Source organism: Tenrec ecaudatus, chromosome 11, assembly GCF_050624435.1.
Source record: "Tenrec ecaudatus isolate mTenEca1 chromosome 11, mTenEca1.hap1, whole genome shotgun sequence".
NCBI classification, from domain to species: domain Eukaryota; kingdom Metazoa; phylum Chordata; class Mammalia; order Afrosoricida; family Tenrecidae; genus Tenrec; species Tenrec ecaudatus.
The window spans coordinates 20,100,428-20,128,010 of NC_134540.1; the positions used below are offsets into that span (position 1 = coordinate 20,100,428).

The 27,583-nt window shown below is 46.0% G+C and overlaps 1 protein-coding gene across 1 annotated transcript in view; it reads left to right on the top strand.

Moving 5' to 3' along the window:
* Positions 1 to 27,583, top strand: part of TBC1D4 (TBC1 domain family member 4) — a 208,946-nt gene that overhangs the window by 166,811 nt on the left and 14,552 nt on the right. The window contains exons 11-15 of the mRNA XM_075562974.1: positions 12,892 to 13,052; positions 15,746 to 15,955; positions 20,248 to 20,406; positions 21,670 to 21,828; positions 23,006 to 23,250. Coding sequence (XP_075419089.1) covers positions 12,892 to 13,052; positions 15,746 to 15,955; positions 20,248 to 20,406; positions 21,670 to 21,828; positions 23,006 to 23,250 — 934 coding nt within the window. The remainder of the gene's footprint in view (positions 1 to 12,891; positions 13,053 to 15,745; positions 15,956 to 20,247; positions 20,407 to 21,669; positions 21,829 to 23,005; positions 23,251 to 27,583) is intronic.

A 27,583-nucleotide genomic window follows, 5' to 3' on the forward strand; every position in this document is an offset into this window, starting at 1 on the left:
TGCTCCCTCGTTCCTGAAAAGCTTTTACCAGAGTTCAGGTAGACTGTCCCCACAGTATGAACATGAGATCAGGTGAGATCAGTGTCCTCTGTGTGCAGAGCCAAACCAAGCAGCTTGTGTTTTGCAGTGAAATCCTGATACATAACTAAAGAGTGGCTGATTAATTCCATTGTGTGACATTTTTGCATCCTTATGTTGTGCTTGTTCTAATTTGCTTCTAATATTGGTTTTCATTCCACTGCATTTTTGAATTATGTTGTGCATTTCTTGGATATTTCAGTGCTGTCTGCCTGCTTTTCTACATCTCAAGGTCAGTTCCTTAGTGACTACAGGGCCCATTGCAAACCACTCTTTCAGGTAGCACGAAGAATAGCGTGGACTCTAACCTACACTTTATTTTGTTTTTATTTCATTATTGATACTGTATAGACTCTTAAACATTGTGCTAGTTGCTATTTTTCGTTATGCCAAATTTAGGTATGGTGATTAAAAACAAGTTTTTTTCTGGAAAATTACCCTCTTTTTTTCGTTCACTTGAAGTCAACGGTTAACCTTTGCACTTGACCTAGATCCGAAGCTCTTACAAAGTTGTTGCTGTTGGTTTAGGAGTTGTGTGCAATTCATTCCCGCTTCAATGTTTTTGTGTATGTGCCTTCAATTCACTCAATTTTCAACTGGTGTCAAGCATTCCGCTCCATAGTCGAGAGCTCCTTTATTCTCTTGCTGGTTGACCTTTGTGCTGTGTCTAGTTGTTTGGTCATTGGGTTGTGTGCCATTGAAATCACACAGAGCCCTGGTGGCATATAGAGTCACTGTGAGTCGGCATTGACCTGGTGGCAGTGAGTTTGGTTTGGCGACCACTAAAATCTTCTGGGTCCTAAGAGCTTCCTGAAAGTAAGCATATCCCCTGGTAAGCCTTAGTAACTGGTTAAATTAGACAGGTCCTAAATTATCTCTGGGTTCCTTTGTCTCTGTGTGTTAATGTTTTTTTTCCTACCCAACGAAAGATGATTGCTGTTGAATCGATAGAGTGTTCTATCTGAACTTAAACCCCCAGACTGTACCCAACTGAAACTAAAACTGTGACATTGAATTTCATTTATGATGGAGAATTGACTTCAAAAGGTTTTCCAGGGTTCAAGGCCATTATTAAGAGATGGACCCTGATGGGCTGGTGGAAACATATGGACCAGAACTCCTATTTTAAAGAGTCCGGACTTCCTGGACTAGTTGAGACTAGAGGACTCTCTGTCACCCCTAACTCTATAAGCCCTTGAAGCCTTGAGTTGGAAGCATTCCCTGGGGTCACGGCTTAGTGAATTAGTAGATTGGCACACGAAATTAAGTCCAGGGCTCCATTTAAAAACCATCCAAATGAGACGGAAGAGGCAACATTACTCCAAAGCAAAGATGGAGAGATGGGGAGATCTGAGCACCGGAAACGGAACCCCCACAACCCAACTAAAGAGAATGTTGGCACCTTGTGGAAAATGCGACTCAGGTCACTGAGCAGTTTGGGTAGAAAGTCTCCAATGGAAACTTTGTTTTGCTATGAAAACTTTCACCCCAAACATAATAAAATATTGTCTATTTTTTTTTAAGATTTTTTTTCCAGGGGCAGCCTTAAGAGAAAAAAAATTTAAACTCCTGCAGGAAGTTACAAGAAAAAGAGGAGGCTGTTTGTTCCTATAAAGATTTACAGTCTCAGGGAACCTAGTCCGGGTCTCTCTGTGTAGGAACCGACCCTATGGTGCTGTATGGTTTGGGGTAGTCGGAAGGTAGCCTCAAGAATAGTGTCATGTTTCTGTGCTAAGCAAAGAATTGAGAGAACCAAGAATTTACTCATATGAACATATCTTCAGGTTTCTTGATGATGTTGTTACCAAGTCAACTGATGTGCTATCAAGTCAATTCAGACTCACAGTCGCCCTGTGGACAAAAGAATAAAACTCGACTAGACCCTGCTCCGTCCTCACAATTGTTCTCATGCTTGAGCCCATTGGTGCGACCTCTGTGTCCATCCATCTGGTCAAGAATCGTCCTTTTTTTTGTTGCTGCCCTTCTACTTTACCAAGTATGATGCCCTTCTCCAGGGACGGGTCTCTCCTGAAACATGGCCGAAGTACTTGAGATGATGTCTCACCATCCTTGCTTCTAAGGAGCATTCTGATTATATTTCCTTCAACACATATTTGTTTACTCTCTTGGCCGTCCACGGTCCTTTCAATAGTCCTGTTGAAAAACAAACAAACTCCCTGCCCTGGAGTCAAGTCTGACCATAGTGACCCGATAGGGCAGAGTGGAACTGCTCCCTGTGGGTTTCCGAGACGGTAACTCTTTATGGGAGTAGAAAGCCACCTCTTGCTCCCTTGGAGAGGCTAGTGGTTAAGAACTACTGACCGTGTGGTTAGCAGCCCATTGTGCAGCCCTCTATGTCACCGGGCTCCTTGACAGTACTATAAAGATAAAGGAAAGCTGATATGTTCATGTGTGTAACTTCTTGATTCTCTAAATTCTTTGCATAGCACATAAACACGACCCTATTCTTGTGGCTAACCCCAAACCATCAAGCCGATTCCTATTCCTAGCAATGACTCCTTGTTCCATCCCAGAGCTCTCTCCACAGTAGGTTAGGTGTTGGATTCCTAGCTGAAAGGTCGGCGGTTCGAACCCACCAGCCATTCCTTGGGAAGATGGGCATGAGGCGGTCTGCTCTGTGAAGATTGGCAGCCTTGGAAAACTCCATGGACATTGCTGCTCTAGTTGTCGGATTTCTGTGCATTGAAATGGCCTCTCTAGTGGGGGGTTAGAGTAGGTTAAAAGATTACCAGACTCCCTGGGTAGTGCAAGCAGTTAACTATTTGACTACTCACTGGGAAGTTGACGGTTCAAACCCGCCCAGAGTTGCCTTGGAAGAAAGATCCTGGTGATCTACTTCTGGAAATTACATCCTTGAAAACCCTCGAAGTGCAGTTCTGCTCTGCAATGCATAGCTTCTCTCCGAGTCCGCATTGACTCCATGAAAACTGGTGGTTTACCTTCCCCCTCCATCCCCTCCCATCCTGGTGTCCAGAGTACTACCAGAGCCCTGGTGAATTAATGGCCATGCGTCGGGCTCCCAACCACAAGGCCAGCAGGGCAAACCCTCCATCCACTCTGAGTGTGCCAGAGGGGGTGTCTGCTCCTGTAAGGATTTATAGCCCCGGAAGCCCTTGATAGTGTCACTATGAGTCTGAATTGACGGGGCGGCCATGGGTTCTGTTATTGGATAGTCTATCCCTGATGCCTACAAGCACAACATTTTCCACTTGCACTTCCTTCTTGTTGTGTTATGTAAAACGAATAGCTGGCGAGTCTGGTTTCCTGGAGACAGAAAAATGCCAAAAAGTGACAACGAAGAAGGTCAAAGGTTAGCAGTGAATAGGATGCAAGGTATAAAAACAGTGACATTTCTTTTGTTTGTTGAAACCATAAGATGTAATGTAAAGTTTATATATGTTAGGTTAGCTGGGAATAGGATGTAGGATATGATGATGTCTTCCCCCCCCCACCTTGAGACGTTAAAATGTAGTGTAAGGTTACATAAGTTCGTCTTCAGTAATTTTTGCTTAGTTGTATGCATTTATTTTTGCTAATAGCTTCCCAGAGCCCCCTATAGCTCAGTCCAATAGGAAGTTATTGAAACCACAGGGCACGTACACCTAACAGTTAGATATTTAAATCTGCGCAGTTCAGAAGGTTTGGGCATATCCTAGCAGCCTCACCATTTTATAACTATCTCATTTGGAATGCTTGCACATGCGCACAACTTTTAAATGTGTGGGATCGTTCAGAATGAACTCAATTTCTATAGTTGGGAATTTTTCTTAGCTTTCAGAAATTCTGCATGTCACAGAGAGTACTACATTAAAAAAAAGAGTACTACATTTCTTTCTCATTCACTGTAGAAAACCAGTTGGCAAAAATATACTAAAAGAAACCTATTTTCATTGAAAATTATACTGATGTAAGCATTTGCCTCGGTGGATTGTCACAGAATGAGCACACTCACATTACCACCCCCTGTTCAGAAGTGAAGTGCCCGAGTACCCCAGGAGCGCCCCTTCTTTTCCCACACTGCCCCTTTCCAGGTTTCAAATGCCTTAGATTCCTTCCCTTGCTTTTGAACTTGTTATCAATGGAATGACATAGCATCTCTCTTAGTTTGTATCTGACTTCCCTCTTGGACATTAGTTTGTGAGATTCATTCTGGCCTTCCTTCATGTGTAGCTTTAAACCATTCATTTTTATTGCTGTGTAATAATCTGTTTTGTTCATTCTTTTGCTGGTGGAAATGTGGGTTGTTTATAGCTTTTGGGGGGCTATTAAAGTAGCCCCTTGAATATTATTGAGCATGTCTTGAATTGTACATATGATTTTGATGGTACAGTAGTAAAAGTATGGAGCAAAATATACTCAATATGCTTATTTCATCACATGGAAGGAAACTAGGAAAATATGAAAAAATATGCTTATTTCAAATCCTAAGTCATGGAACGACTGTATTGTAGATATATGTAGCATCAATACTGTGATTTGTTGATTAGTAGAAGTGATAAAAGAGAGGGGCTAAGCATTTTTTCGGTTGTCTTACCTTTTTCAAATGAATTTTTCTAAAATGTCCTATTCAATAGTTAACAGCTAAGAAAGCATATGATGCTATGGTATCATTTTATAACATACGTTTATCCACTGTAACGTATTCTCTCTGTCAGCAGGCATTTCTTTGCCCCTCATCATTGTTTCTCACACCTATAAGGGAGGATGGGGGTGTGAGTATTTGTCTGGAAAATTTTCAAAGTAAATGATAATTGTTACTTCTCTTCACGTACAAAATGTCACAGTGAGAAAATAAGACTTTGCTGATAAAGTATTTTGTGGTACAGTTTGGGCACTATAGTTGTCGCATATAAGTAATATCATTACTCATTGGCCTTCCTTATTAGTATATCCTTATCTGTGAATTACTGATGACTTATGGAAATATCTTTGTATTTCAAATCCTGACTTTGAACTAATGTCATCCCTTTGTTTCCTGTTGAACTTAGACAGGACACTGCTTCAGAGTCAAGGTGATCAGAGGTCTAATGGTTGTCATTGAAATGTTTCAAGTTCACACATCCTTCTAACTGACTTGTGTCATTAGTTGCAAACGCTTCCTTGGTTGCTGCCTGAAAGCATGCTATCCTTGGGGGCGCTCTGAGGGAGGGAGGGAGTGAGCTTAGGGGATCCGGTGTAATTAAAGATCCGGAGTGAGCATTGCAAACAGGAATCCTGTTTCTGTTCGATACCATGCTGACATTTCCTTGAACTGGGCTGTGACTGCCAAGCCAAGCCGAATGCCTATTTTTAATGAATGGAAGTAGATGTTTGGGAGTTCGCTAGGAGGACTTTCTTCCAAATCTCAAGAAGATATATAAATGAGCGCTGGCTGTTACCAATACTGAGCATCTTTTCACCCAAGATTCTATCAAAGAATTTTGATCAAAAGGGACCACAGAACAGAATTTCAAACATTCGTTGAGCGCAAGTAATAATGAAGGGGAGACGAATCAGCCTTTAGCATACGCTCGTCTAAGAACCACTCATCTGGGACCATTGTGCCAATGGCACCTTGCAATCCTAAAGGGCAGTGGAACCTTGTGAATGGAGAACACCCCGGGGGAGGCACACACGACTATAACCGGTCTCCTAACCGGGTGCAGGTTAAACTGGTGTACATATAGTTGCTATATATGAAGAAGCCCTGGTGTCGTCAAGGTTATGCTGCTGAGCTGTTAACCACAAGGTCAGCAGTTCGAAACCACCAGCTGCTCTGCTGGGGGACAATGAGGCTTTCAACTCTCCTGATGAGCTACAGCCTTAGAAACCCAGCAGGGCAGTTCTACCCTGCCCTGGAGACTGCTGTGAGGGGAATCAACTTGATGACAGTGAGCTTTTCTCTTTTTTTGTCTCCGTATGTATTCACAACAACGAATAAAGAATGTTAAAAAAAAAATCTACTACCAGGCCAATTTATGGACTTGCTCACGTGAGCTGAATGGAGAACACCCATACCCATCCTTCTGGTTAGTCCCTAAGGAGCCCTGGTGGGAAGCATTGGTTACTACCCTTAAGGCTGGGGGTTCAGATTCATCATCAGTCCATGAGAGAACATTGAGACTGTCTGCTTCAGGAAAGATGGGCAGCCTCTCCAACCCCGGAGCGGGTCGCAATGGGTTGGAATCGACTCAGGGGCAGTGGGTAGTTAGGTCACTACTTATTTTCACCTCTGTTCTGCCTCAGAGAGCCCTGGTGGTGTGGCGGCTTACGGCTGGGCTGCTAGCTTCAAGGTCAGCACCTCCAAACCACCAGCTTCTCTTTGGGAGAAACAGGTGGTCTTCTACCCCTGTACAGATTTGCTGTCATGGAAACCCACACGGCTTCTCCTCTGCCTGTAGGATCAGAGTTGGAATGGACTCAGGGCAGCGAGGTTGGTCTTTGTGGGGTTCTAGCTGGAGCTAAAGGCAGTGTGAAAGAACTAGGAAGAGCTGTATCCCGAGAGAAAGAATTCTCCGAAAGTGATCCCGGGAGAAGGTTTTTGAAGTGACTTTGTTTTCAGACTCATCCTTCATCTACTGTGTACGCTCTCATTTAAATAACATATCTAATCTGTGTTGCAAACCCTACTGGGGAGGTTATAGTGTCCCTTTGCCTCTTCAAGTTCTACCGCAAACACACACAAAAAGGTATGTTGTTTGCCTTAAAGGTGGTCTAGTTGATAATTTTCTGATTTTATTCATGAATAAAGTCAATTCCGAGGAGGATTGGTATAATTTTCTGTCTTGTAAGTTGTAAGAATCTGAAGGAGGAAAATGAACTGCACGGAGATTTTTTTCAATTCTGATGTGCTTAACTTAAAGAAAGGAATCTACATTCATTGTGGAGTTTAGGAAAGCAACCTCTTCACACTCCTCCTCCTTGGGCTGTTTAAATACTGTTTCCCTGACGAACCATCTCTTGACTCATAGCTCAGACACTTCCCACTAGAGCAGTTCCACTTCCATTTGCATTGTGTGTACTCAGAAGAGATGTTCTGTAGGATGACAGATGTGCTTTCAGTTGAGTGCCAGAGCTTAGGCAGACTATCTGTGCATGTGAAACCGTTAGGAACCAAGTTGTACTGCGGATCATGCAGGACACACACACACACACACACACACACACACACACACACACAGTTCATTATTATGCTCTGTGGGTGTCCTTTCTTGAGACAGTTTACCAAGAGCAGTCTTTTTCAGCTTTCTATTAAATAGATGCTATCATGTTCATCAAGTCTTGTGACTGAACTTGAGATGTAATACATTATGATTAATTGTAGAGGTAGCCAAAATGTGTTTGCATTCATTTGAACCATAGGTTCCCAAACTTACTTGTCCAATGGCCCCATTTTTAGAAAGAAAAAAAATTACTCAGAGCCTCCCTGATAATTAAAAAACTACTGTATTTCAGCCTCTTAGTCAGGGCAAAGTGTAGGTATCTCTTTCTGTAGCCTGCCCTGGGTTGTTCCAGTGCCCCATAGGTGAGGGGTGGTAGCGCCCACTTTGGGAAGCACTAATTTGTGCCATAAAGTAGTTTTCGGACGGTGGTGGTGTAGTGGCTCCTAACCACAGGTCAGCAGTTCGAAACCACCAGCCGCCCTGCGTTCTCAGCTTTCTACGCAGGTGAAGAGTTTGCTTCAGACACTCACAGGAGCAGGTCTGTCCTGTCCTCTAGGGCTATTGTGAGTGGGCTCAGCTCCAAGGCAGTGAGCAAGTGTGAGAACTGGGGAGGCGGGAAGAAAGCTGTCGTCCAGCAGGGCAACACCGATACAAAAGTGATCCTGGCAAGAGAGTTGGTATTTGTGAACAGAGAATGTACAATGTCCTGAAGAAAGTCCACATCATTTTAAAACTCGCGTCTCTTCCAGTGGTCACTAACAGGCTTTATTCTCTGTACAGTGCTCAGGGAATTCTTATTGAAGTAGACAGGAGGGCATTAGGCAGCTGTGTTCACATAGGAGGTAGTTTCATGGTTGCTATGGTGACACTTGTTAAAGGAGATGTTTTTCAGTTATTTTGAAGGTTTGAGATCCGTATCATACTTTTAGTAGATGTGATGTGCCCAAGGACTTGGTGAAAACTCCCACCCTGTGGTGATTAACTTATGGGGTTACCTCCCCCTGTTCCCCTTAGAAATTACTCTCCCCAATTAATTGGTGACTGGAAGCAGAAAGTATATGTAGAGAGAGTGTTTTTTTCTAAAAAGTTGCCGTTGATTCCATTGCAGTGCATGGCATTCCCTACATACGTTCCTGTAGAACGCCACAGGGTTTTCCGTAGCGGATTTTCTGGAACTAGATCGCCAGGCCTCTCTTCCAAGGCAACTTTGCTTGGACGTGAACCTCCAGCCTTTCAGTGGACAGTTGAGCACGTTAACCGTTTGCACGAAGAGAACTCTTTCCTGGAGGATGTCTCAATCAGAGGAGGACAGGGTCCTCCACGTTGCCCTCTGTCATCATTCCCTTTGCCTTTCGTACGTTTCTAATGGACAGAGGGCTGGCTCAGTCCTCTCCTGAACATGTCTCCTTATAGACAAAGCCTGCACAAAAGTGAGGAGCGATTGCAAGGAAAGAGAAGGGAGCGGTTATCGCTGGTTTTATCACTTCAACATGCCGGGGAGATGACCCACCTGCCAGGGTATGCATACTGGAATTGCGTCCCTTCTCCTTAAACGAAAGCGAGGTGTCCCCTGGGCAATGCCGTTGCTTCCAATGCAAAGAAAAGGCAATGAGGCGCTCGTGGGAAAATAGCACTTCAGAATAGTCTGAGACTTTGCTAGCAAAACTCATGAAATTATTCCATGACAAACAAGGAAAAGGGAAGAGACGTACTGACTGAATGCACGCTGATCAGAGACGAAGTTTTCCACTGGAAACATGAAGGACGGTGAGACTCACGGCCGGCCGTAGGACCAAAAGCACTCAACTTTGACTTTGCGTTCCTGTATACTTCCTGTCAACGAGTGTGACGAGCGTTTATGTTGGCCTTATCACCTGGAGTGGTCCAGTTGGGCTGCCAACCGCAAGGTCAGCAGTTCGAAACCACCAACCCCTCCTAGAGAGAAAAGACTTTCTGCTCCCATAAAGATTTACAGTCTCAGAAACCCACTGGGGGGACACCTACCCTGAGCTTTGAACTCTGTGAGTCCGGATGGACTTAGTGCAAGTGAGCCCACAGGTTTGGATGTCTGGGATTGAAGTCTGGTGCCTTTGCCTATTGTCTGGGTGACCCCAGGGAAATGACGGAACCCCTTCCTCCCTCATTGTTCTCCCCAAGAAAGGTAACAACACCTTCCTCCTAAAGCTGCCGGCAGAGTGGAGTGCGGGGATACATGTCAGGGCTTAGAAGATTGCTTGGCATGGCTTCTGTGCTTCCTGCCAGTGTCACCTTATTGTTGTCAGAATAAACACCCCGTCGCCACGCAACAAGAGACCAGCATAAAAAGTTACGAAAAAAAGAAAGCTGGCATTACACTCGCTAGCTGTGAAGCTCAATTAAAGACGAAGCTAAGGACAGACTAATTACTGTAGTGATCAAATAAACGGAAAGTGTTCCCCCTTCTCCTCAGGAGCATTTCCAAGTGGGAACATTGGAATTTTGGTGCAGGCAAACGTTCTGGTCCTGCACTGGATTCCTTTAAGGATGTCAGAGAGCGGACTCTGCAAATCAGCAAGTGCACTGCTGTTCCCTGCAAGAACGGAGGGACTCTTAGCTGCCACCCAAGTTCTGAACACAGATCTGCTCATTAAATGAAGGAGCCCTGCTGGTGTAGTGGGTTATGTTTTCGACTGCTAACTTCAAGGTCAGCCGTTCGAATCTCCCAGCCTCTCTGAGGGAGGAAGACGAGAAAAGCCTTGGAATTCCCCAGGGGAAGTTCTCCTGTGTCCTACAGGGTCACTGTGAGCCATCACTGTGCTTTATAATTGACTCGATGGCAGTGAGTGCAAGATTCACAACCTCAGAGACCCACAGGGGCAGTTCTGCGGTCCTGCAGGTTCACCATGAATCCAAATCCCCTCAATGACGGCGGCAATGTGTATGGAGGAAAGGACTAGCAATCGCATTTACTCGAGAGAGAAGCAAAAAGATGCCGTACATTCACCGTGTTATCATTGTCAATATCTACCGGTGCTGCCAACACTCAGGGTATACTAACGAGAAACAGAGAGATCGGGGCCTCCTGCCAGAAGACTAACAGCTCCTGGTTATGCATGAGTTTTTATTGCTGGCATATGAGACTAGCCTATGTATATGAAGGGGTGTCATAATGTTTTGGAAAAACTGAAGTAAAGAGGATCGGTGTATTTCCTTGGCCTTTTGAAGCGTCTCTCATCCATAGGCAAGATTTCAAACCATCTGAGTCCAGCATTTCATGTCACGTTACGTCTGTACAGCCATAGCTACGTGGGTCAGGCTGGGTTGACTAGAGAAGCTAATCCAATGAGACTCATATATGTGTAAGAAAGAGCTTCATATCACGGAGCAGTTATATATCAAGAAAACATCGTGGCCCAGTCCAACTCAAGTCCACAAGTCTGATACCAGTCCATAAGTCCCTCTTCAGACTCACACAGCCACATGTAATGATGCAGAATGCAGGAAGACCACAGGCCGGTGGGTGCACAGTCATGTGGATCCAATGGCAGGGGCACCACCACAGGGTTCTGGCAGCAATCAGGGCCAGCCAGCAATGAGGTGAAGGCAGAGAGAGAGGGGCAGGTGCCCAGAGCCCTTTTTATGAGAGGGCCACGGCCACAAGGAGGCACCATCGGACCGTGACCTGATTGACAGTTCAGTACTCCCCCTTCACTTTTATAGAGCCTCACGTTGACGTGAAGTTATATGAAAGTACCACCCTTGATTCAGCGGATATTTCCGAGGGGTGGACTCTTTGCTAATGTACTAGGGGGTCGGGTAAGGCCAGGAGCCCTGGTGATGTCGTGGCAATGAGTTGGGCCGAGATCCGAAAGGTGTGCCTTTCGAAACCGCCAACTGCCCCTCTGGGGAAAGATGGGCTTTCTGCTTCCGTAACAGTTACTGTCTCAGAAACCCACAGGGGCAACTCTACCCTGCCCTGTTGGGTCGCTATGAGCCGGCACCCGCCTGTCGGCAGCGAGTTGTCGGGAAATGCGGGCAGAGTAGGCCCTCCACCAATGCCTGCCGATGGGACAGTATTTCAGATGTCTAGACACTGACTGTGTGTTCTAGAGACTCACGTGTGTTCATGAGCACAGACAACACACGGATCATCGTTTCCAAAAGGGACACCTACCGGCAGGCACGTTTCCAAAGAGAAAGTCAAGATGAACACCCTGACCTCGCGTTGTGGCAGTTTCACCCATCAGCACCTTGTTGTAGTGGGGCTCCCCTTCCCCACTTGGATACATAGCAAAACACAGGCGGTGGCCTCTCTTAAGATGCAGACATGCACTGCCTTCGGGGGCAACAGGGACATTTGCTGTACCCAAGTGGACTCGGGCCTTTGATTTCTTCCTTTTGAAACATTTTCTCTCTGCCTTAAACTCAGTGTAATATGTTCAGGAATAGTCAGCTGAAAGAAATTGAGATTAGCCATAGCTGAGTCTGTGACGTCACGGCACATTGCATTGCGCGCCGCGTTCTCAAGGGTGCCCGTGCTCCCCGTCACGGCCAGCTAGCTGAGCTTCATTTCTGGTCTGAAATGCAAACATCCTGACTCCATCAACAGTCTGCTTCCTTTACTTGTTTGTGTCACTTGTAAATACCAGTCTCCTCAAGTAAATATCTCACGAAAGTTCAGAAGTTTCACTTCTTACAAAAAAGAAAAGTAAAACATTCCCGCCACTGACAAGAACAACAACCAGATGATTGCGTCTTCTTCCACGTGTCCTACAGTTGACCTTCAAAGTCATGTTGAGCGCTAAGGACCTTTGGTGTCAAATAGGCCAAGCAGAACTCTGAATGTTCTTTCTTTTGAAATGAAATACTTAGAACAGGGTACCAATTCCTCTCGGGAGTTTCACAAAATACCAATCTAGCAAGGTGGGGTGCCCACCCCTTCCCCTTAGAGAGTTTGGAGGAGGTGACCCTGGAGCCAGAGAAATTAAATAAGCTAAGGAAATTCAGGACACCCGTGCCCTCTTGGAGGGCACACGCTGGCCTCGGGCAGCTGTAAGGGACTCTGTGTCTTGTTTTTGACGTCACTCCTTCCTTGCCAATCATACTCATGCTTCACCAACCATCCAACACTAACCCCCCGAGTCTGCTCTGCTCTGTCCTGCCTCTGCTCAGGGTACCTTCTGCCGTGGCCGAGCTACTGGCTGCTGATAGCTTGAAGACAGATCTTCCCCATTCTCCACTATCTTTATCAGCCTAGTTTCTCTGAACTCCAGTGAAAGCTGGCCCCTGAGCCATTTCTGAAGTTGTCATACTGGTTAGAATAAACTCCTAATCTTAGTCATTTAGCCAGTCTATGCTCCCTGTACAGAGCGCATCTCTTCCTTGGGTCAGGTCTTGGGATGGCTGGTGCTGTGGAATGCGTAGAAAAGCTGGCTCTCTCAGCTGGGCTGCAGCCTGGCTTCCATTGTGCTGGCCCGGGCAAGGCTGAGGAAAGGGGCGGGGGTAGGGGAGCAACGGGGGCACTGGGTGATGCACGGCCCCATGCTGCCCTGGGTTCCTGCCTGCCCTTGGCTCGTGGCCGAACTTGTGAATGGCTTCTGCATCCGTCTCCTTGTAAAGCACCATGTTGTGTAGCTCCCTTTGTGAGTGCCCCATCTCTTTGTTTCCTCAGTGATGGAGAAGGGAGAAAAAGGACCTCATCCACCTGCAGCAACGAGTCCCTGAGCCTCGGAGGCACCCCTGTGACTCCTCGCCGAGTCTCTTGGCGGCAGCGCATTTTCCTCCGGGTCGCTTCGCCCATGAACAAGTCTGCAGCAGCCATGCAGCAGCCAGGTCTGTGCGGTCCCCACGGGGGAATTTCTCTCCCCAGCACTCTGAGTTAGGGAGGGGCAGACAGACGCCCGATCCTTCCATGAGTCTCAGGACGTGCAGTAGGGTGAAGACTCTCCTCTGTACAGCTTATGCATGCGGGTCACTTTTTCAAAGCCACACCAACTGCCATGGGATCTATTCATTTTCCTGGTGACCCTTGGGGACAGAATAGAACTGATCCTCAGGGCGTCTGAGACTGCTGATCGTCATGGGAGGAGACGGCCTCGTTTTCTCCCTCAGAGTGATGGGTGGGTTTGAACAGCCGATCATGGCTCCTTGGATAACTTCTCAGGTATCATCAAAATACAGAAGACCTTTGGTAACTGTCGAGTGAATGACTGAATGTGCCTCTTTGAGGGCCTGCTCTGTGCTACGGGGGTGAGAAGAGGGAAGAAGTCAGAGGGCTTTTCATCCTCAGCACGGCATCGTACTCTGTCACAAGGGTCGCACATTAAACAAAGGGACATAAGCATGTTGAACAGTAAAGAAATGCATAAGGATATACAAGCTGGATCTAATAATTATACGGAGCTTGCCCCCATAGAGCGTACCCATTCTTTTGTAGTACATGTGGACCACTCGACACAGATCTCATCAATAGTTGGCTACAAAGTTTAAAAACAAATTCTAGACAGTTGGGATCATTTACACTATAATTTCTGACGAAAGACTAATGGGAGAGCAATAGAAACAAATCAAAAAATTAGAGCACAACTAAATACATTCAGAAACCTAATAGTCAACTCCTAGAGACTGGAAGAAAGAAAATATCCAAATTAAGTGGCAGTTAGAAGACAAGTCATGGCCTCGAATACAGTGACCTAAATATGCAGCCAAACCAAAGCCACTGTTGCCCTCAAGGCCAGTCTGACTCCTAGTGACCCCACAGCACAGACTAGACCCGCCCCCGGGGGTGGCTGAAGCTGGGCCTCGTTCCCAAAAAGCAGCTGCTGGTGGTTTCAGACTGCTGACCATGCAGTTAGCAGCCCAACACAAAACCCACTCTGCCCCCAGGGCCCCTAAGGTGGAATGGTGATGAATTGGACTGTTAACTGCAGCGTCGGCAGTTCAAAACCACCAGCTCCTCCAGGGCAGGATGATGAGCTCTCTCCTCCTGTAAAGAGTTTCAGATAGGCAGCGGGGTCCTTGTTGCTGTGAGCAGGAATCACCTCTATAGTGGGGTGAGAACCTAGAAACAAGCAAGCCCCCCCTCAGGTGTCCCAGGTGCTCAACGTAAGAAGTTAGACAATGAGCCATAGAATGAAACAACACTAAAGCAAGTAAAGGGCGAGGGCCGGAGCCGGTTAATAAAGAAAAAAGAAGTAGGCAAACACTGGCAGGAGCCAAGGTAAAACCGTCCAGAATGGTCAGAGAAGGTGGCACAGAAGAGGAAGGAGCTTCACTCAGTGCCAAGAAAGGGAGTTTCAGGGGCGGAGCGCAAAGACTTATCACAAGAACTTGGGGGGCTAGGAATTCCTGATGAGTTATGATGGGAACTCACACTGGGAAGTTCACACAGGGGGCTGGGAAGGTACGTTGGGGCCAGAATATGTAGGAATTAGCATTCTGGTGGCTCAGTGGTTGCCCGTTGGGCTGTTTTCCCCAATGTCAGCGGTTTGGCACCACCTGCGGCTCCGTGGGAGCAAGATCAGCTTTCTGCTCCTCTAAAGAAATGTAGTCTCTGAAATGATTGGACTCTTGAATTGTATGATATGTGGATTCGGTGTCCCTCAGAATCAAGTTACGGTCTTGGCACAGGGGCAGTGGCACCCTGTCCTACAGGGTTCCTGAGTCAGAGCTGACTTGATGGCAGTGAGTTGGGTTTTTTGTTTTCCAGTACTTTGGACTTGGTTCTCTGGGATGGAAGTAACCATTGAACCGATCTCAAGAGCTGCAATCATGCTTGTTAATAGGAAAACGATCGGCAATCGTATAGACATCATGCTTGATAGAGGGTCTGCAGAAAACAGAAAGGATGGGTTGATAAGACGGATTGACACAGTGGCTGCGACCCTGAGCCTAGGCAAGGCCACCATGTGGTGAAGGCTCAGGACCAAGCATGGAGTCGGACTGACTCAGCAGCGTCTGCTGACAGCAACTGCAAATATTGTAGACAGCGACCAGGAATGCAGGAGCCAGTGAGCGGCAGGCAATCCACTGAAAGGGAGGATTGCAGGAGCAGAGAGCAGAGGGGATTGGATCCCGGACCGAGACATATGCCTCGCCTTGCTCAACTGCTGTTGTCTTGATGGACTGTGATGGCAGGTGTAAACCCTAAGAAATACCGAATACCTACTCATTTCATCTTTTTTATTTGGCCCCAGCGGTAGAATAGACTTTGAAAATGCAGAAGTACAGGCTCTGGGGGAAAAGCCAGTTCACTTGGAAGCACCTAGCTTACAGGTCTTTTTGTCCTTAAAAGAAGAAGTGGTGAAGTGACGTGTGCTTTCATTTCACCGTGGGAGGGAAATCTGGAAGGGGAATTCAGTCTGGTGAGGCTACTTATTGGTTCGAGAAACCAAAGGCTGCTGGGAATGCGGCTTCATGAAGACCTGTAATTGTAGAGGAGGCCAGGCCACGGCAGCGTCGGTTCTAGACCGTCCTCCCTCGAGTTGCAGACTCAAGGATGCCTCTGACGGTTTTTTTCTCGGCAGATGGCCTGGACAGGAACGAGCTGCTGCCGCTCTCCCCTCTTGTTCCAACCATGGAAGAGGAACCACACGTTACCTTCCTGTCTGGGGGCGATGACCCCGAAAAAGCCGAAGAAAGGGACAAATCAGAAGAGCTCAGGAGTCGGTGGAGAAAGGCAATCCACCAACAAATCTTGCTGCTACGAATGGAAAAAGAAAACCGGAAACTTGAAGGTGAGCCATTCCCTCAGGGTAACGGGTTGGAGGCTGTAATGTAAGGGCCTGCAGTACACTTCATCCCGGCTTGCCCCCCAGATGGCATCGACTCACACTCACTCCGGAATGGTCCACACTCGTTGATTAGACTCTCCCCTGATGATGATTGTTAAGCTCTTAAAAAAAAAAACTGAATCTAGACGAAAGTTTATGGAACCTAGACAGGGCTGTGATTCACTGCTATTTCCACAGCAAACGAGGAGTGGGAGAGGAAAGGTCTTCCTGTACTTTAGTGGAAGATCAGTGGCCGATCTTCAACCTGTGAGACCGAGAAAAGTCCCTCCTTGGAGTTGGGACGAGATGACAATCAATGAAATACGGTTAAGAGATCTTTCAGACATCACAAGCATATTTGGGGGCAATGTAAAACTATGCTCCTAGGCTGATGAGAGCAACACGGATATTTTAAAGAAACCATGGTTTATACCACTACTAAATGGGTTGATTATAGCCTCAGTTGAGCTCTTTTTCTGGTGATGGAGTTAAGACATGAGGAAAAGTATACATGGGTTATTTCCATTTTTGTTTCATAGATTTAAAATATCATAAGCAACTAGAATGTATTCCAGGATACAGATAATGTGCAATCAGTGTGTGTGATATGACAGTCATAGTTAACGTGATACTTAATATCACGATGCATTATTTTTCTTTAAAATCCCCTTATCTATGAAAGGAAATTAATCTTTAAAAAACATAATTCGTTAGTGTACATCTGAGTCTCAAATTTCACACTAATTATATTCACAGTAAGAGAAATATGCTCATTTAAAAATTTTTTATAGATATAATTCAAATATCCACTTAGCTGTTACAGAATCCGAGTTGCGATTTTCTGGGTAACTGTTTTGTGAATGGCCTGTTTTTAAAAATTCAGTATCATAATAATATCACCCAAATAATTAAATGCCTAACTGGAAAATTCATAATAGCTAATAGACAAGTATTTGCATCTCTGTGTGTATCATCTGTCTGGAGACTCCTTTTATCAGACCCATTATTTTGAATTCAGCTTTTAAAATTTTACCAATACTTAGCTCTCATTTCTTAATTGCCAAGGACACCATTCATTTTTCATTGCTCTTTTCCTGGTGAAATGAAAATACATAAGATTGAAAGCGCTCCTTGGAAGTCAGCGCACCTTCTCATTCTCAAAATGATGCCACGTGCAGGGAATGGTCATTGGCATCGATCCAGAAAGTTCTGTGTGATGCCCGGCACGTGGGCCTGCTCTACGCTTCATGGGCTTTGAAAGGAAGTGGACTCATACTTTTATGCAATTGATTATATCTTGAACTAACCCAGAAACAGAGGAAAGGGCTGAGAAAAAGTGGTCATCATTTCCTTACAACTTTAAAGCATGAGATGGTGTTTCATGAACAGTTGTGAGTGTGCACAAGGGAATCTAATATAGAACACCAAACGGTAATTTCAGAGTCACAGACTGAACTAAAAATGACCCTAAAACCAAAATCAAACCCACTTCCATGGAGTCAGTTCTGCCTTACATGACCCTATACAGCAGAAGGGAGCATGTAGCCTCCTCTTTCTTTGATTGGAGTGACTAGTGGATTTGAACTGCTGACCTGGTAGTTAGCAAACTGACACATAACCTACTAGACTGTCAGGGTGCCTAGAAATGACCTTACAGATCATTAGCCTAACCTTTATTGTATAGTTGCGCTAATGACTGGCTTGGGGAAGCTAAAGAACTCCCCAAGGACAAACGATGAGGTATTGGCAGAACAAGTACTAAAACTCAGATATTTCTGTCAGGATTCCTGGGCTGTTCCCAACACACCACAGGACTTCCCAGCTGTCCATGTTAACAGAAGCAGCTGGGATGCTCTGGTACACATGGTAGCCTGTGTTTTCTGTGGACATTCACACTGTATCCTTTGATAAGATGTGCTTTCTCCAGCATCTGTCAGCTCTATATTTATGACTGTGTATGTAACTCAACCAACCACACTGCTGCAGCGTCCCTTCCAACTCTTAGAGACCAGGGCAGAGTAGCTCTCTCCCGTACGGTGTCCTAGGCTGTGTCCTTTAAAGACTGTCCTGTCTCCCGTGACACCATTCAAACCTCTATGCCGCCAGGGCTCCTCGAATTTACATGGAAAAGACACAAAGTTTAACTGTTGAAGATGCTAGTCATTGAATAAGACCTTTCCTGATACCATGCTGTTCTTTTTAATGAGCCCACTGGCCTTTGGGATTTTTTTTCTTTCCTTTAAAAAAATCATTTTATTGGGAGCTCGTATAACATTTGTTGCCTTCATCATTCTCAAAACATTTGCTTTCTAGTTGAGCCCTTGGTATCAGCTCCTCATTTTTTCGCCTTCCCTCCCTCTTACCCCTTCCCTCATGAACTCTTAATAATTTGTAAATTATTATTATTTTGTCATATCTCACACTGTCCCACATCTCCCTACACCCACTTTTCTGTTGTCCATCCCCCACGGGGATTTTTTATTTTATTTTAAATAATTTAGAGAATGTTGGAGAGAGGGGTAAAAAAGAAACCTGCTGCTGCTGTGTTCGTAAGAAAGAAAGTCATTAGTACAGCTAGATTTGGGCTGTATTTGTTATTAATTTTAATAAGCTGGTTTTCTACCGAAAGTTACATAGTTAATCATTACTAAGAGGTGCAAAGCCCAGCCTGAGAAGCCAGGGTAAACTGTGTTATCCCGCCATCTAGTGGTATTCAGAAGGAATTCCGTGTTAACCTTTCCTGGCGGGGTGTGGTGAAAGGTGCAGCTTTACATTCACTCCTGGGTCTGCACTTTGGTAGCTATTCCCTCTGTGAAACAGCAGTCTTCCCAGAGTTACTGATTTGGAAACGCACAAGGGCAGTTCTGCCCTGTCCTGTGGGGTTGCTATGAATTAGTTGGGTTCGACTTGACGGCAGGGAGTTTTGTTCGGGTATGGTTATATATTTCAACATTTCAAACTGGTTTCAGTCCCACTGAGTGAAGAGTAACCTTCGTTCTGCCATTATGTTTTGTGCTGTCGAGGACTTTGGGCGGCGTGACCGTGCTTTATTTTGCAGAAGGTAAGGTGGTTGAGTGGCAAGAGCTTGCATAATCCAGACACCCTGAGAGACTCCGTGTTTCCAACCGGGGCCGGAAGAATGAGAAGAAAACATACACCACGCACATGTGTACTGTTTCTTCTCCCTCTTTCTTATCCCCAAGTTGGGATAAGAAACCAGTTGTCATCCTTGAATTGATTCTGACTCCTGCAGTCTGCATGCGTCACAGATTCTAATTGTCTCCTACGTTTGATTTGGGGGCTGCAGATCACCAGGCCTTTCTGTTGCTGTCCTTCTGGCTGGGGTCCAGCTTCCAAACGTAGTAGCCAAGCATGTCACCCCTTTGCACCCCCGTCAATATTTCTTTTACTACTTTGTGGTGCTATAGTTCAGGCCATCCCATTGCAGAGCTCCCTCTTTCTTAAGAGAAGGCCTGGTGGTGGTGATTTCACATCAGACTGCGGTCCACAAAGTCAGAAGATTGAAAACATCAGCCACTCCCTGGGAGCAAGACGAGGCTTTCTATTCCCTTAAAGAATGACAGTCTAAGAAACTCTTAGACAGTTCTGCTCTGTCCCATAGGGTTGCTATGAGTCAGAATCGACTCAATGGCACTGAGTCTGGTTTTGGTTTAATATTACTTAAAAGATGGACAGGCACATAGCTGGTGTTGGGGCAGCCTTGGGAACTCTGAAAAATCATTATTAAAATATCTGGTTATTGGGGTTGAGCATTTTAAAAATCAAGATTGTATGAGATATTCTTAGGTAGACCAATGAGGGAGGCTTCAAAGAGTCAGTGGAGGAAATTCTATTATCTTCTAATCCCATGAAGCCCCTCATGGATAAAATATTGACGCCTCAGTGGTGTTAAAATAAGGTTTTGCAGGGTATGACTTCGAAGCGACTTATTACATTTGTTGAAAGTGGGGGACCCCAGCCAAGCAGGCTGGGGGTTTCCGTGAGCAGAATGTCCCCTGTCCGAGGGAGAGTGGACCTACCTTGGACGTTCTGATGCCTTCTTACAAGGAAAGGGCCTTTTCATGCATCTTCTCCTTCGCTTGTTTTTTAAATGAGTATGTGTTAGTGGTTGATTCCTAAAGGTCATTGGTTTGGTTTTATAAACATGTCAGATGTTAAAAATACAGTTACAAAAACATAGTGGGGTTATATCTATTCCCTTTTCACTCTTCTCCGCCCCCCCCCAATGCCCTTAGCAAGCAGAGATGAACTCCAGTCCAGAAAGGTTAAACTTGACTATGAAGAAGTCGGTGTGTGTCAAAAGGAGGTCCTCCTCTGCTGGGATAAGAAGCTGTTAAACTGCAGAGCTAAAATCAGAAGCGACATGGAAGACATTCATGCTTCTCTGAAAGAAGGTATTCGAGATGATCGCAGTAATCTGTCTTCCCTCCTTGCTGTTCTTTCCTCCTTTTTCCCCCCTCCCCCCCTGACCAAGCCTTTCTCTCTGTTTGGGGGGTGGGGGGCCTCAGAGGTTTTTAATTGCATGGCTCAGATACAGTTTGGTCCTCGCGCTCTATCTGTGTCCTCGAGGACAGTGACTTGCTCGAGCTGCAGCACTAACGTGGTTGGTTAGAGGATGGGGTGAGTCGCTCTTTCAGACCGAGCCTCCTTTCGGCTTGCCGTGCTGCCTGCAAGAGTGTGTCGACTGGTACGGATCTTCGCTGGTGGCTCCGGGAGTGATTCACATTTGACTCATTTCCACCCTGTTGTCCGAAGCGCTTATTTGTCTATGTGGCTGTGCCTGTGGATGTACAGCTACAGATTAAACAAAAACACCCACACAAACAGCACCCCTAACTCCCTGCCATCAAGTTAGTTCCGACTCATAGCGACCCTATAGGAGAGAGAACTGACCTATGGGTTTATTTTTCCCTTGGAGCTGCTGGTGGATTCAAACTGATGGCCTTGTGGTGATCAGACCTATAAATAACCCACCAAGTTACTTTTGAAAGCCCTTCTGCAGGTGTAATGTGCAGGCAGTCCCCGGATCACAAGCAGGAGATGCCCTAAGTGTGTCTTTAAGTTGAATTTGTGGGCGCAGACAGTTCTAATGTAGCCTATAGTGATGTATTGGAATTGACCTGAAAGCGAGTTGGGATTTTGGTTTCAGTGCAAGAAAGGAGCCACGAGCTCCTCGTGGACATTCCATGGCTGGTAGCTGGGTGACCACATGGCATCTGCTCCCCTCAGTGAGTCTCTGTGTTGATCTGCTCTTTCTCTAAGACACAGAAGGACTTAGACTGAGGACCTGCCGCCCTCCTCGTGCAGGACCTCATTAACAACAAGCATAACATCTACAAGGAGTCACGTTCACATCCACGCGGGCTAATACTTCAACTTAATGCGTTTGGGGAACACAACTCAATCCCTCACAGTCCTCAAATGTTACATGATGTTGTCATTACCGTTGTCCTTAATATCACTGTCATCGCTCCAGAAGCCTTATTGAGAGAGTCTGTGCTGCTGCGGAATCCCACGTGTCACCCATGTGTCTGGGGCTACGTTGTACTGTGTGGTCTTAGGGTAGCAGAGGGCAGGATGAATGATTTGGCCTCTCCGTGGTCTAGACTCCGGATTCTCGACCTCAGGCAGGTGCTTATTTATCTCTTTGATTGTAGGCGTTCCCAAAAGTCGACGGGGAGAAATCTGGCAGTTCCTAGCCTTACAGTATCGCCTGAGACACAGACTGCCTAGTAAACAGCAGCCTCCGGACATGTCCTATAAAGAACTCCTAAAGCTGCTCACGACGCAGCAGCACGCCATCCTGGTGGATTTAGGTAGGCTTTGGTGCTGATGATGCTAACTCACTGAACTCCCCGGTGTGTGTGTGTGTGTGTGTGTGTGTATGTGTCTCCCTCTCTCTCTCTTACCTTTACCCTTCCCGAGCGCAAATTGGACCCATCTTTGAATGAAGGTACCATGCATACCTACGTGTTAAATAGTTCACCTGGAAATTTTCTTTCAGAGAAATATGTTGTCTTATATAGAAGGCTGTCTTATGAGTGAATCGCAGTTCCTGTATTTTTTTTTACATTTCTGTGCTCGTTTATATTCTTTTTTTTAATAACTTAAAAAATCATTTTATTAGGAGCTCATACAACTCTTATCACAATCCATACATACATCAATTGTGTAAAGCACATTTGTACATTCATTGCCCTCATCATTCTCAAAACATCTGGTCTCCACTTAAGCCCCTGGCATCAGCTCCTCAGTTCCTGTATTTTTAACAACTGCTTTTGGTGTGAAGGTCAGACATGTCTCCATCCCAAACACTGTAAAACTCTGACAACTAGCTGCTGCTTCCTAGTAATGTCCACTTCTCTGCTGGGGTCGATACAGCCCATGCTGACCCGACAGACCGTACTCATGACCCTGAGTGACAGTTCAGGATCAATGTCAACTTGGAAGTAACAGCAGATAGCGCTTCAATCAGGTTAGCATCTTTTTGGCTACTGCTACGTGGCCCGCCACTATGGTCTGCATCCCTGGTTTTAGTGGGGACCCGGGGTGACTTGACAGTACCTACGTGCTCAGTCATTTTGTGGGAGTTCTCAGACGGTGGGGAGAAGGGCTGCATTGTGGGAACTCACTGCCACAGCTGGTTGTGAAGTGAACCCAGCCTCTCCTCATGGAGCGCAATACTGCCTGGCCCTGTGCTTGCCTCAGGTCAGTTGCAGGTCGTACCGTGGCAATCCTCGGGATGTTCTTCAGAAAGTTGTCAAAGTGCTAAAACCCGTTCAGCCTCTTAGCACCACACCAGCCTCCCCTCCCAGGTGGGTGGTGGTCTGTTATGGAGGGAAGACTCTTCAGTACTGTCGCCCGTGGGCCCCCCACTCAGCTCACAGGTTCCGTAAAGGATGTCCATCCCTGGAGGGCAAAGCATCACAGTTTCACTCTGGTCCCTAGGGCACCTGGGCAGCTTATGAATGTCTCTTTTCCTTTCCTCCGCAGGCAGGACATTTCCGACGCACCCTTACTTTTCAGCGCAGCTGGGCGCTGGCCAGCTGTCTCTCTTTAACCTCCTGAAAGCCTACTCTCTGCTGGACAAGGAAGTGGGTTATTGCCAGGGCATCAGCTTCGTGGCCGGCGTCCTGCTTCTGCACATGAGTGAGGAACAGGCCTTCGAAATGCTCAAGTTCCTCATGTACGACCTCGGCTTCCGCAAGCAGTACCGGCCCGACATGATGTCACTGCAGGTGAGGCCCCCGCCCTTGGCAGTGGAAATTCGGGCGACAGCTCTCTTCTAAATGACAAGTCAGAGTTCAGGCAACGGGCCATCGCTTTGGACCTTGGGGGATTGTAGGGCCATTTTTTTCCCCTTTGGGACTTGAGATGATGCTAAACTGTAAGTGGAAGGCGGCATCCACATGCCGAATAACCTTCCCATGAAGTCTCTGAAGGAAGCAATTCAAGAAAGGTGGCAGGTACCCACCGCTCTGCCCTCAAAGTCTGTGAGCTACATGGAGAAAGGATCATAGATCTTTTGTTTGAAACATAGCTTCTCAAATTATTTGGCTTATCGCCCCCTTCTCAGGAAAAAAGAATTACTGTGCACCCCTCCTGGCAACTAAAACCTTTTATAGGCTCTCCCATAATCTAGAAGACAGTGTTGGGGTCTGCTTTTGCAGCCTCTCTGGATGGCTCCAGAGCCCCCAAGGGAAACACTTGTTTAGAACTAGAAACTGTGCCCTTTCACGTCTGGCACTGATAGGACAGATAGCAGTGCCACGCATCTTCCTGAGTTTATCCTGCGGGGGCCTCCCCATCTCAAAGAGCCCTCCCCCCCAAAAAACACACTCCCTGCCAGCCAGCTGATTCTGCCTGAGGGACGCCGTACACCCCGTGGGTTTCCAAGACTAAAATTCTTCAAGGGAGTGGAAGACCTTGGTTTTGAACTGCTGGCCCTGTCGTTCGTTTGCTTGTTTACTTTGTTCTCATCTAGTTTAAATTTCCCTGTCCTAACTGTTTTGGTTTCCAAGAGGCAGTTTCACCCTTCTCCATAGCTACATTTCAGACAGTGACCATTTGGAAAAGTAAAGCTTTGGGCAATAAAAACATGAGGGGAGGTTTACAGAGGGGAATGCCAGGGTTCATCTCTGAAAATGAAGGACACATGACACCTGTTAGTCCTAATATGATACTTTAGGTAAAGGGGCTTGGGGTTTTTGGGGGGAGTAGGTTTGCAGGCCATTCCCCTGAGGTACCACCGGGTAAGAAGAACACACTGTTTGGTCATCAGCCACGCCTCCTCCTCACCCCACCTTCGGAACTCCCCGGGTGTGGTGGTGCGTGGTATGCTCAAGTTGTCCCTGGGTTTCTTTGTTTCCACAAGACGATGTTGTTGCAAGGGAAACCGGGCTTTGTTCTTTTCCATAGATTCGTTAGCTTTCAAATAAGTTCTGTCTGTTCGTATGGAAGGGTTTTTTTTTTTTACTGTTTCTAAGCAATATACCTGTATTTTATATCAGCCAGGAAGCACTGTCACTCTTGTAAGGAACGTAATCACACTGATTTCCCGCAATTCACAGTAGCGCACCTAGCAGTAGGATGGCAAACAGTAGGAAGTGGGTAGGTTCATGGGTAGATGGATACACAGCTATCACTTTTAAAGTTGCAATTATTTCATTTTAATTTCACTGTCATCAGTTTAATGGGATAAAAGTCATGACATTGGGTTTTTACATTCATACTGTATGATCTTCAATTACCAGGAAATATCCTATGATCACAGTTTTGCAGATGTTTACAAAAAAAACCCTTTTTTCATAGAAAAGTTTTAATATTTGAAAACTTTTTATGTTTGATTTCATTTTAGTCTCACAGATTCTTCATTATAAAAGGTAGTTTTCTTTCTTTTTTTAACATTTTATTAGGAGCTCATACAACTCTTATCACCATACATACATCAGTTGTGTAAAGCACACCTGTACATTCTTTGCCCTAAACCTTTGTTATCAGCATTTTTCAAGGCCACAGCGTTTGGGATCTTCTAGAAGCTAGTGTTGTATTATCTAAAGCAAGCCACCCAGGTCTTGCCCGTCTAGCGAAGGCAGTTACTGTCTTCTGCCCGGCTGCTGTGGTTTTCTGAAGTTGGCATAAACAGCTATTGCATTGGAAGCAGCAGGGGACTTGGATTGAGTTGATGGGATGCCTGCACCTTGCTCTGCTGTTCGTGAGGTTAGGGGCCCCTGCCGGCTACCTTCTCTGTAAAATGAAGACCGAGTGTCTTTCCACTTTAGGTAGATCTATTTCATCATGTTTGGATCACTGCTTTTTGTAGTCAGGACGTAGGAGGTATACCAGCTGTTACTGCACTTCGCAGACGTTGCACCTTTCGCAAGGTGAAGGGTGGTGGCAACCCCGGGTCAAGTACATGTGCTTTTCAAGGGCATGTGCTCAGTCTGTGTCTCTGCATCCCATTTGTGGTCCTGCTCATAAGAGTTCAAACCTGCCCATATTATTGCATGGGATACTTCATGGGCTACAGAACAGTTATATGCACCGGGGAACATACAGAAATGGTGTAATTTCTAAATAGCAATATTTGCTGTACTGCAGCAGTCTGGAACCAAACCCACCACGCCCCGAAGGCATGCCTGTGTATCTTTCTCCCCTAATGTCTCACCTTGCCTCCTCCCTTCTCCTCCCGATTCGTCTCTTCCTCTGAGTTCCTCTTCCAGCAATCCCTCTCGTGTCTGCACTGTTGCCCTGCCATCTGTACCACAGAGCTGAAGGAAGGCTTCTTCCTAGCACCCAATTCAGAACTCACCGCCAACTCACAGCCACCCTGTTGGACAGGGAAGCACCGGCCCCAGGAGTCTCCGAAACGGTACCTCTTTATGAGAGTGGAAAGGAAGATCCTGTTTTGTTTATAGCCATTATTAAATATTGAGGTATTGCTCTATAACATGATCGAAACAGAGTGTGAGGATCTGAGTGCCTCGGATACCAGGCTTTCTTGTGATTCTGTTACCTGGAGGTCTTTCATTTTTTGTGGATTGCAGACTAATAATTCTTCTGTTGGCAGTTGTCTGGTATGTCTCATTTCTAACCTGTCAACTGTAAAAGGGGAATGTGAGTCTTATTGAATCATGTGACTTATTGAGATAGTCGTCTCTCCCCCACCCACCCCTCCCTCTCTGTCTCTGTCTCTGTCTCTCTATCTCTCCCTCTCTCTCTCTCTCTCTCTCTCTCTCTCTCTCTCTCTCTCACACACACACACACACACACACACACACACACACTTTATGTTTGACACTAGCTAAGCTTCTGATGTCATTACCGGGATTCCCGGTGGCTCTTTAATTTTTCCCTTTGATGCTGTGGGAGAAGCCTTCTGTCCCTATGAAGCGAGGCTCTCAGACACCCACAGGGCCGGTCCTGCCTTCTCTTGTAGGCTTGCTCGGCATTGGAGCGGACTCGATGGCAGTGAGTTTGGTGTTGGTTTTATTGTGCGTGTGGAAAAGGAGTTCACAGAGATAGGTGTTATAGATAAGGGTCAAATCAATAATGGGCTGCAATTCTCTATACTAGTTTAGGATTTTCTTCTTTTTTATCCCCTCAAAGACGTTACTAAGTTTCTGCATACTCATATGCCCAGTATCAACTGCATAAACTCTGGGGAAAGAACCAAAAATCTCACTGCCATCGAGTCAATTCTGACTCACAGCGACCGTATAGGACAGCGTAGAACTGAGCCTGCGGGTTTCCAAGACTAACTCTTTCTAGATGTAGAAAGCCTTGTTTTTCTCCTGCAGAGCAGCTAGTGGTTTCAAACTGCTGACCTTGTGGTTAGCAGTCCAATGAATAGCCACTACAGTGCTCCTCTCAGTCAGCTCCATGTCATTTTTGTTAGATGCCCATGAGTTGGTTCTGACCCACAGCCTCTGTAGGTACAACAGAGTAAAACTCCGCCTGGCCCTGCACAATCCTCACAGTTGTTCCCATGCTCGAGCTCATGGTTGCAGTCACTCACTGTGCCAATCCATCTCCGGGAGGGGCTTCCTCTTTCTCCATACCTCTCTGCTCCACCAAGATGATGTTCTTCTCCAGGGACTGCTCTCTCCTGACAACATGTCCAAAGTCTGTAAGTCGAAGTCTTGCCATCCTTGCCTCTAAGGAACACTCGGTATTTCTTCTAAGACAGATCAGTTTGTTCTCTTGACAATCCATGATACTTTCAGTGTTTTTCTCCAGCACCAGAATTCAAATGCATTGATTCTTCTTTGGTCTTGTATAGTCAGTGTCCAACTTTCACATGACCCAAGACTTGGGTCAGGCACACCTTAGATCTCAAAGTAACACCATGCTCGTCAATACTCTTAAAAGATCTGTGCAGCAGTTTTACCCAATGTGGCACATCTTTTAATCTCTTGACTATTGCTCCCATGAGCGTTCAACCCCATAGCCAAGATAAATAATTTCTGATTCCTAGAACATTCAGAGGAAGACAGGCTATTTTGCTTTCATCCCCTTTCTCATGAAAGCATCACCTTGCTGGGATAACTTAGAAACTAGAAATAACATCTG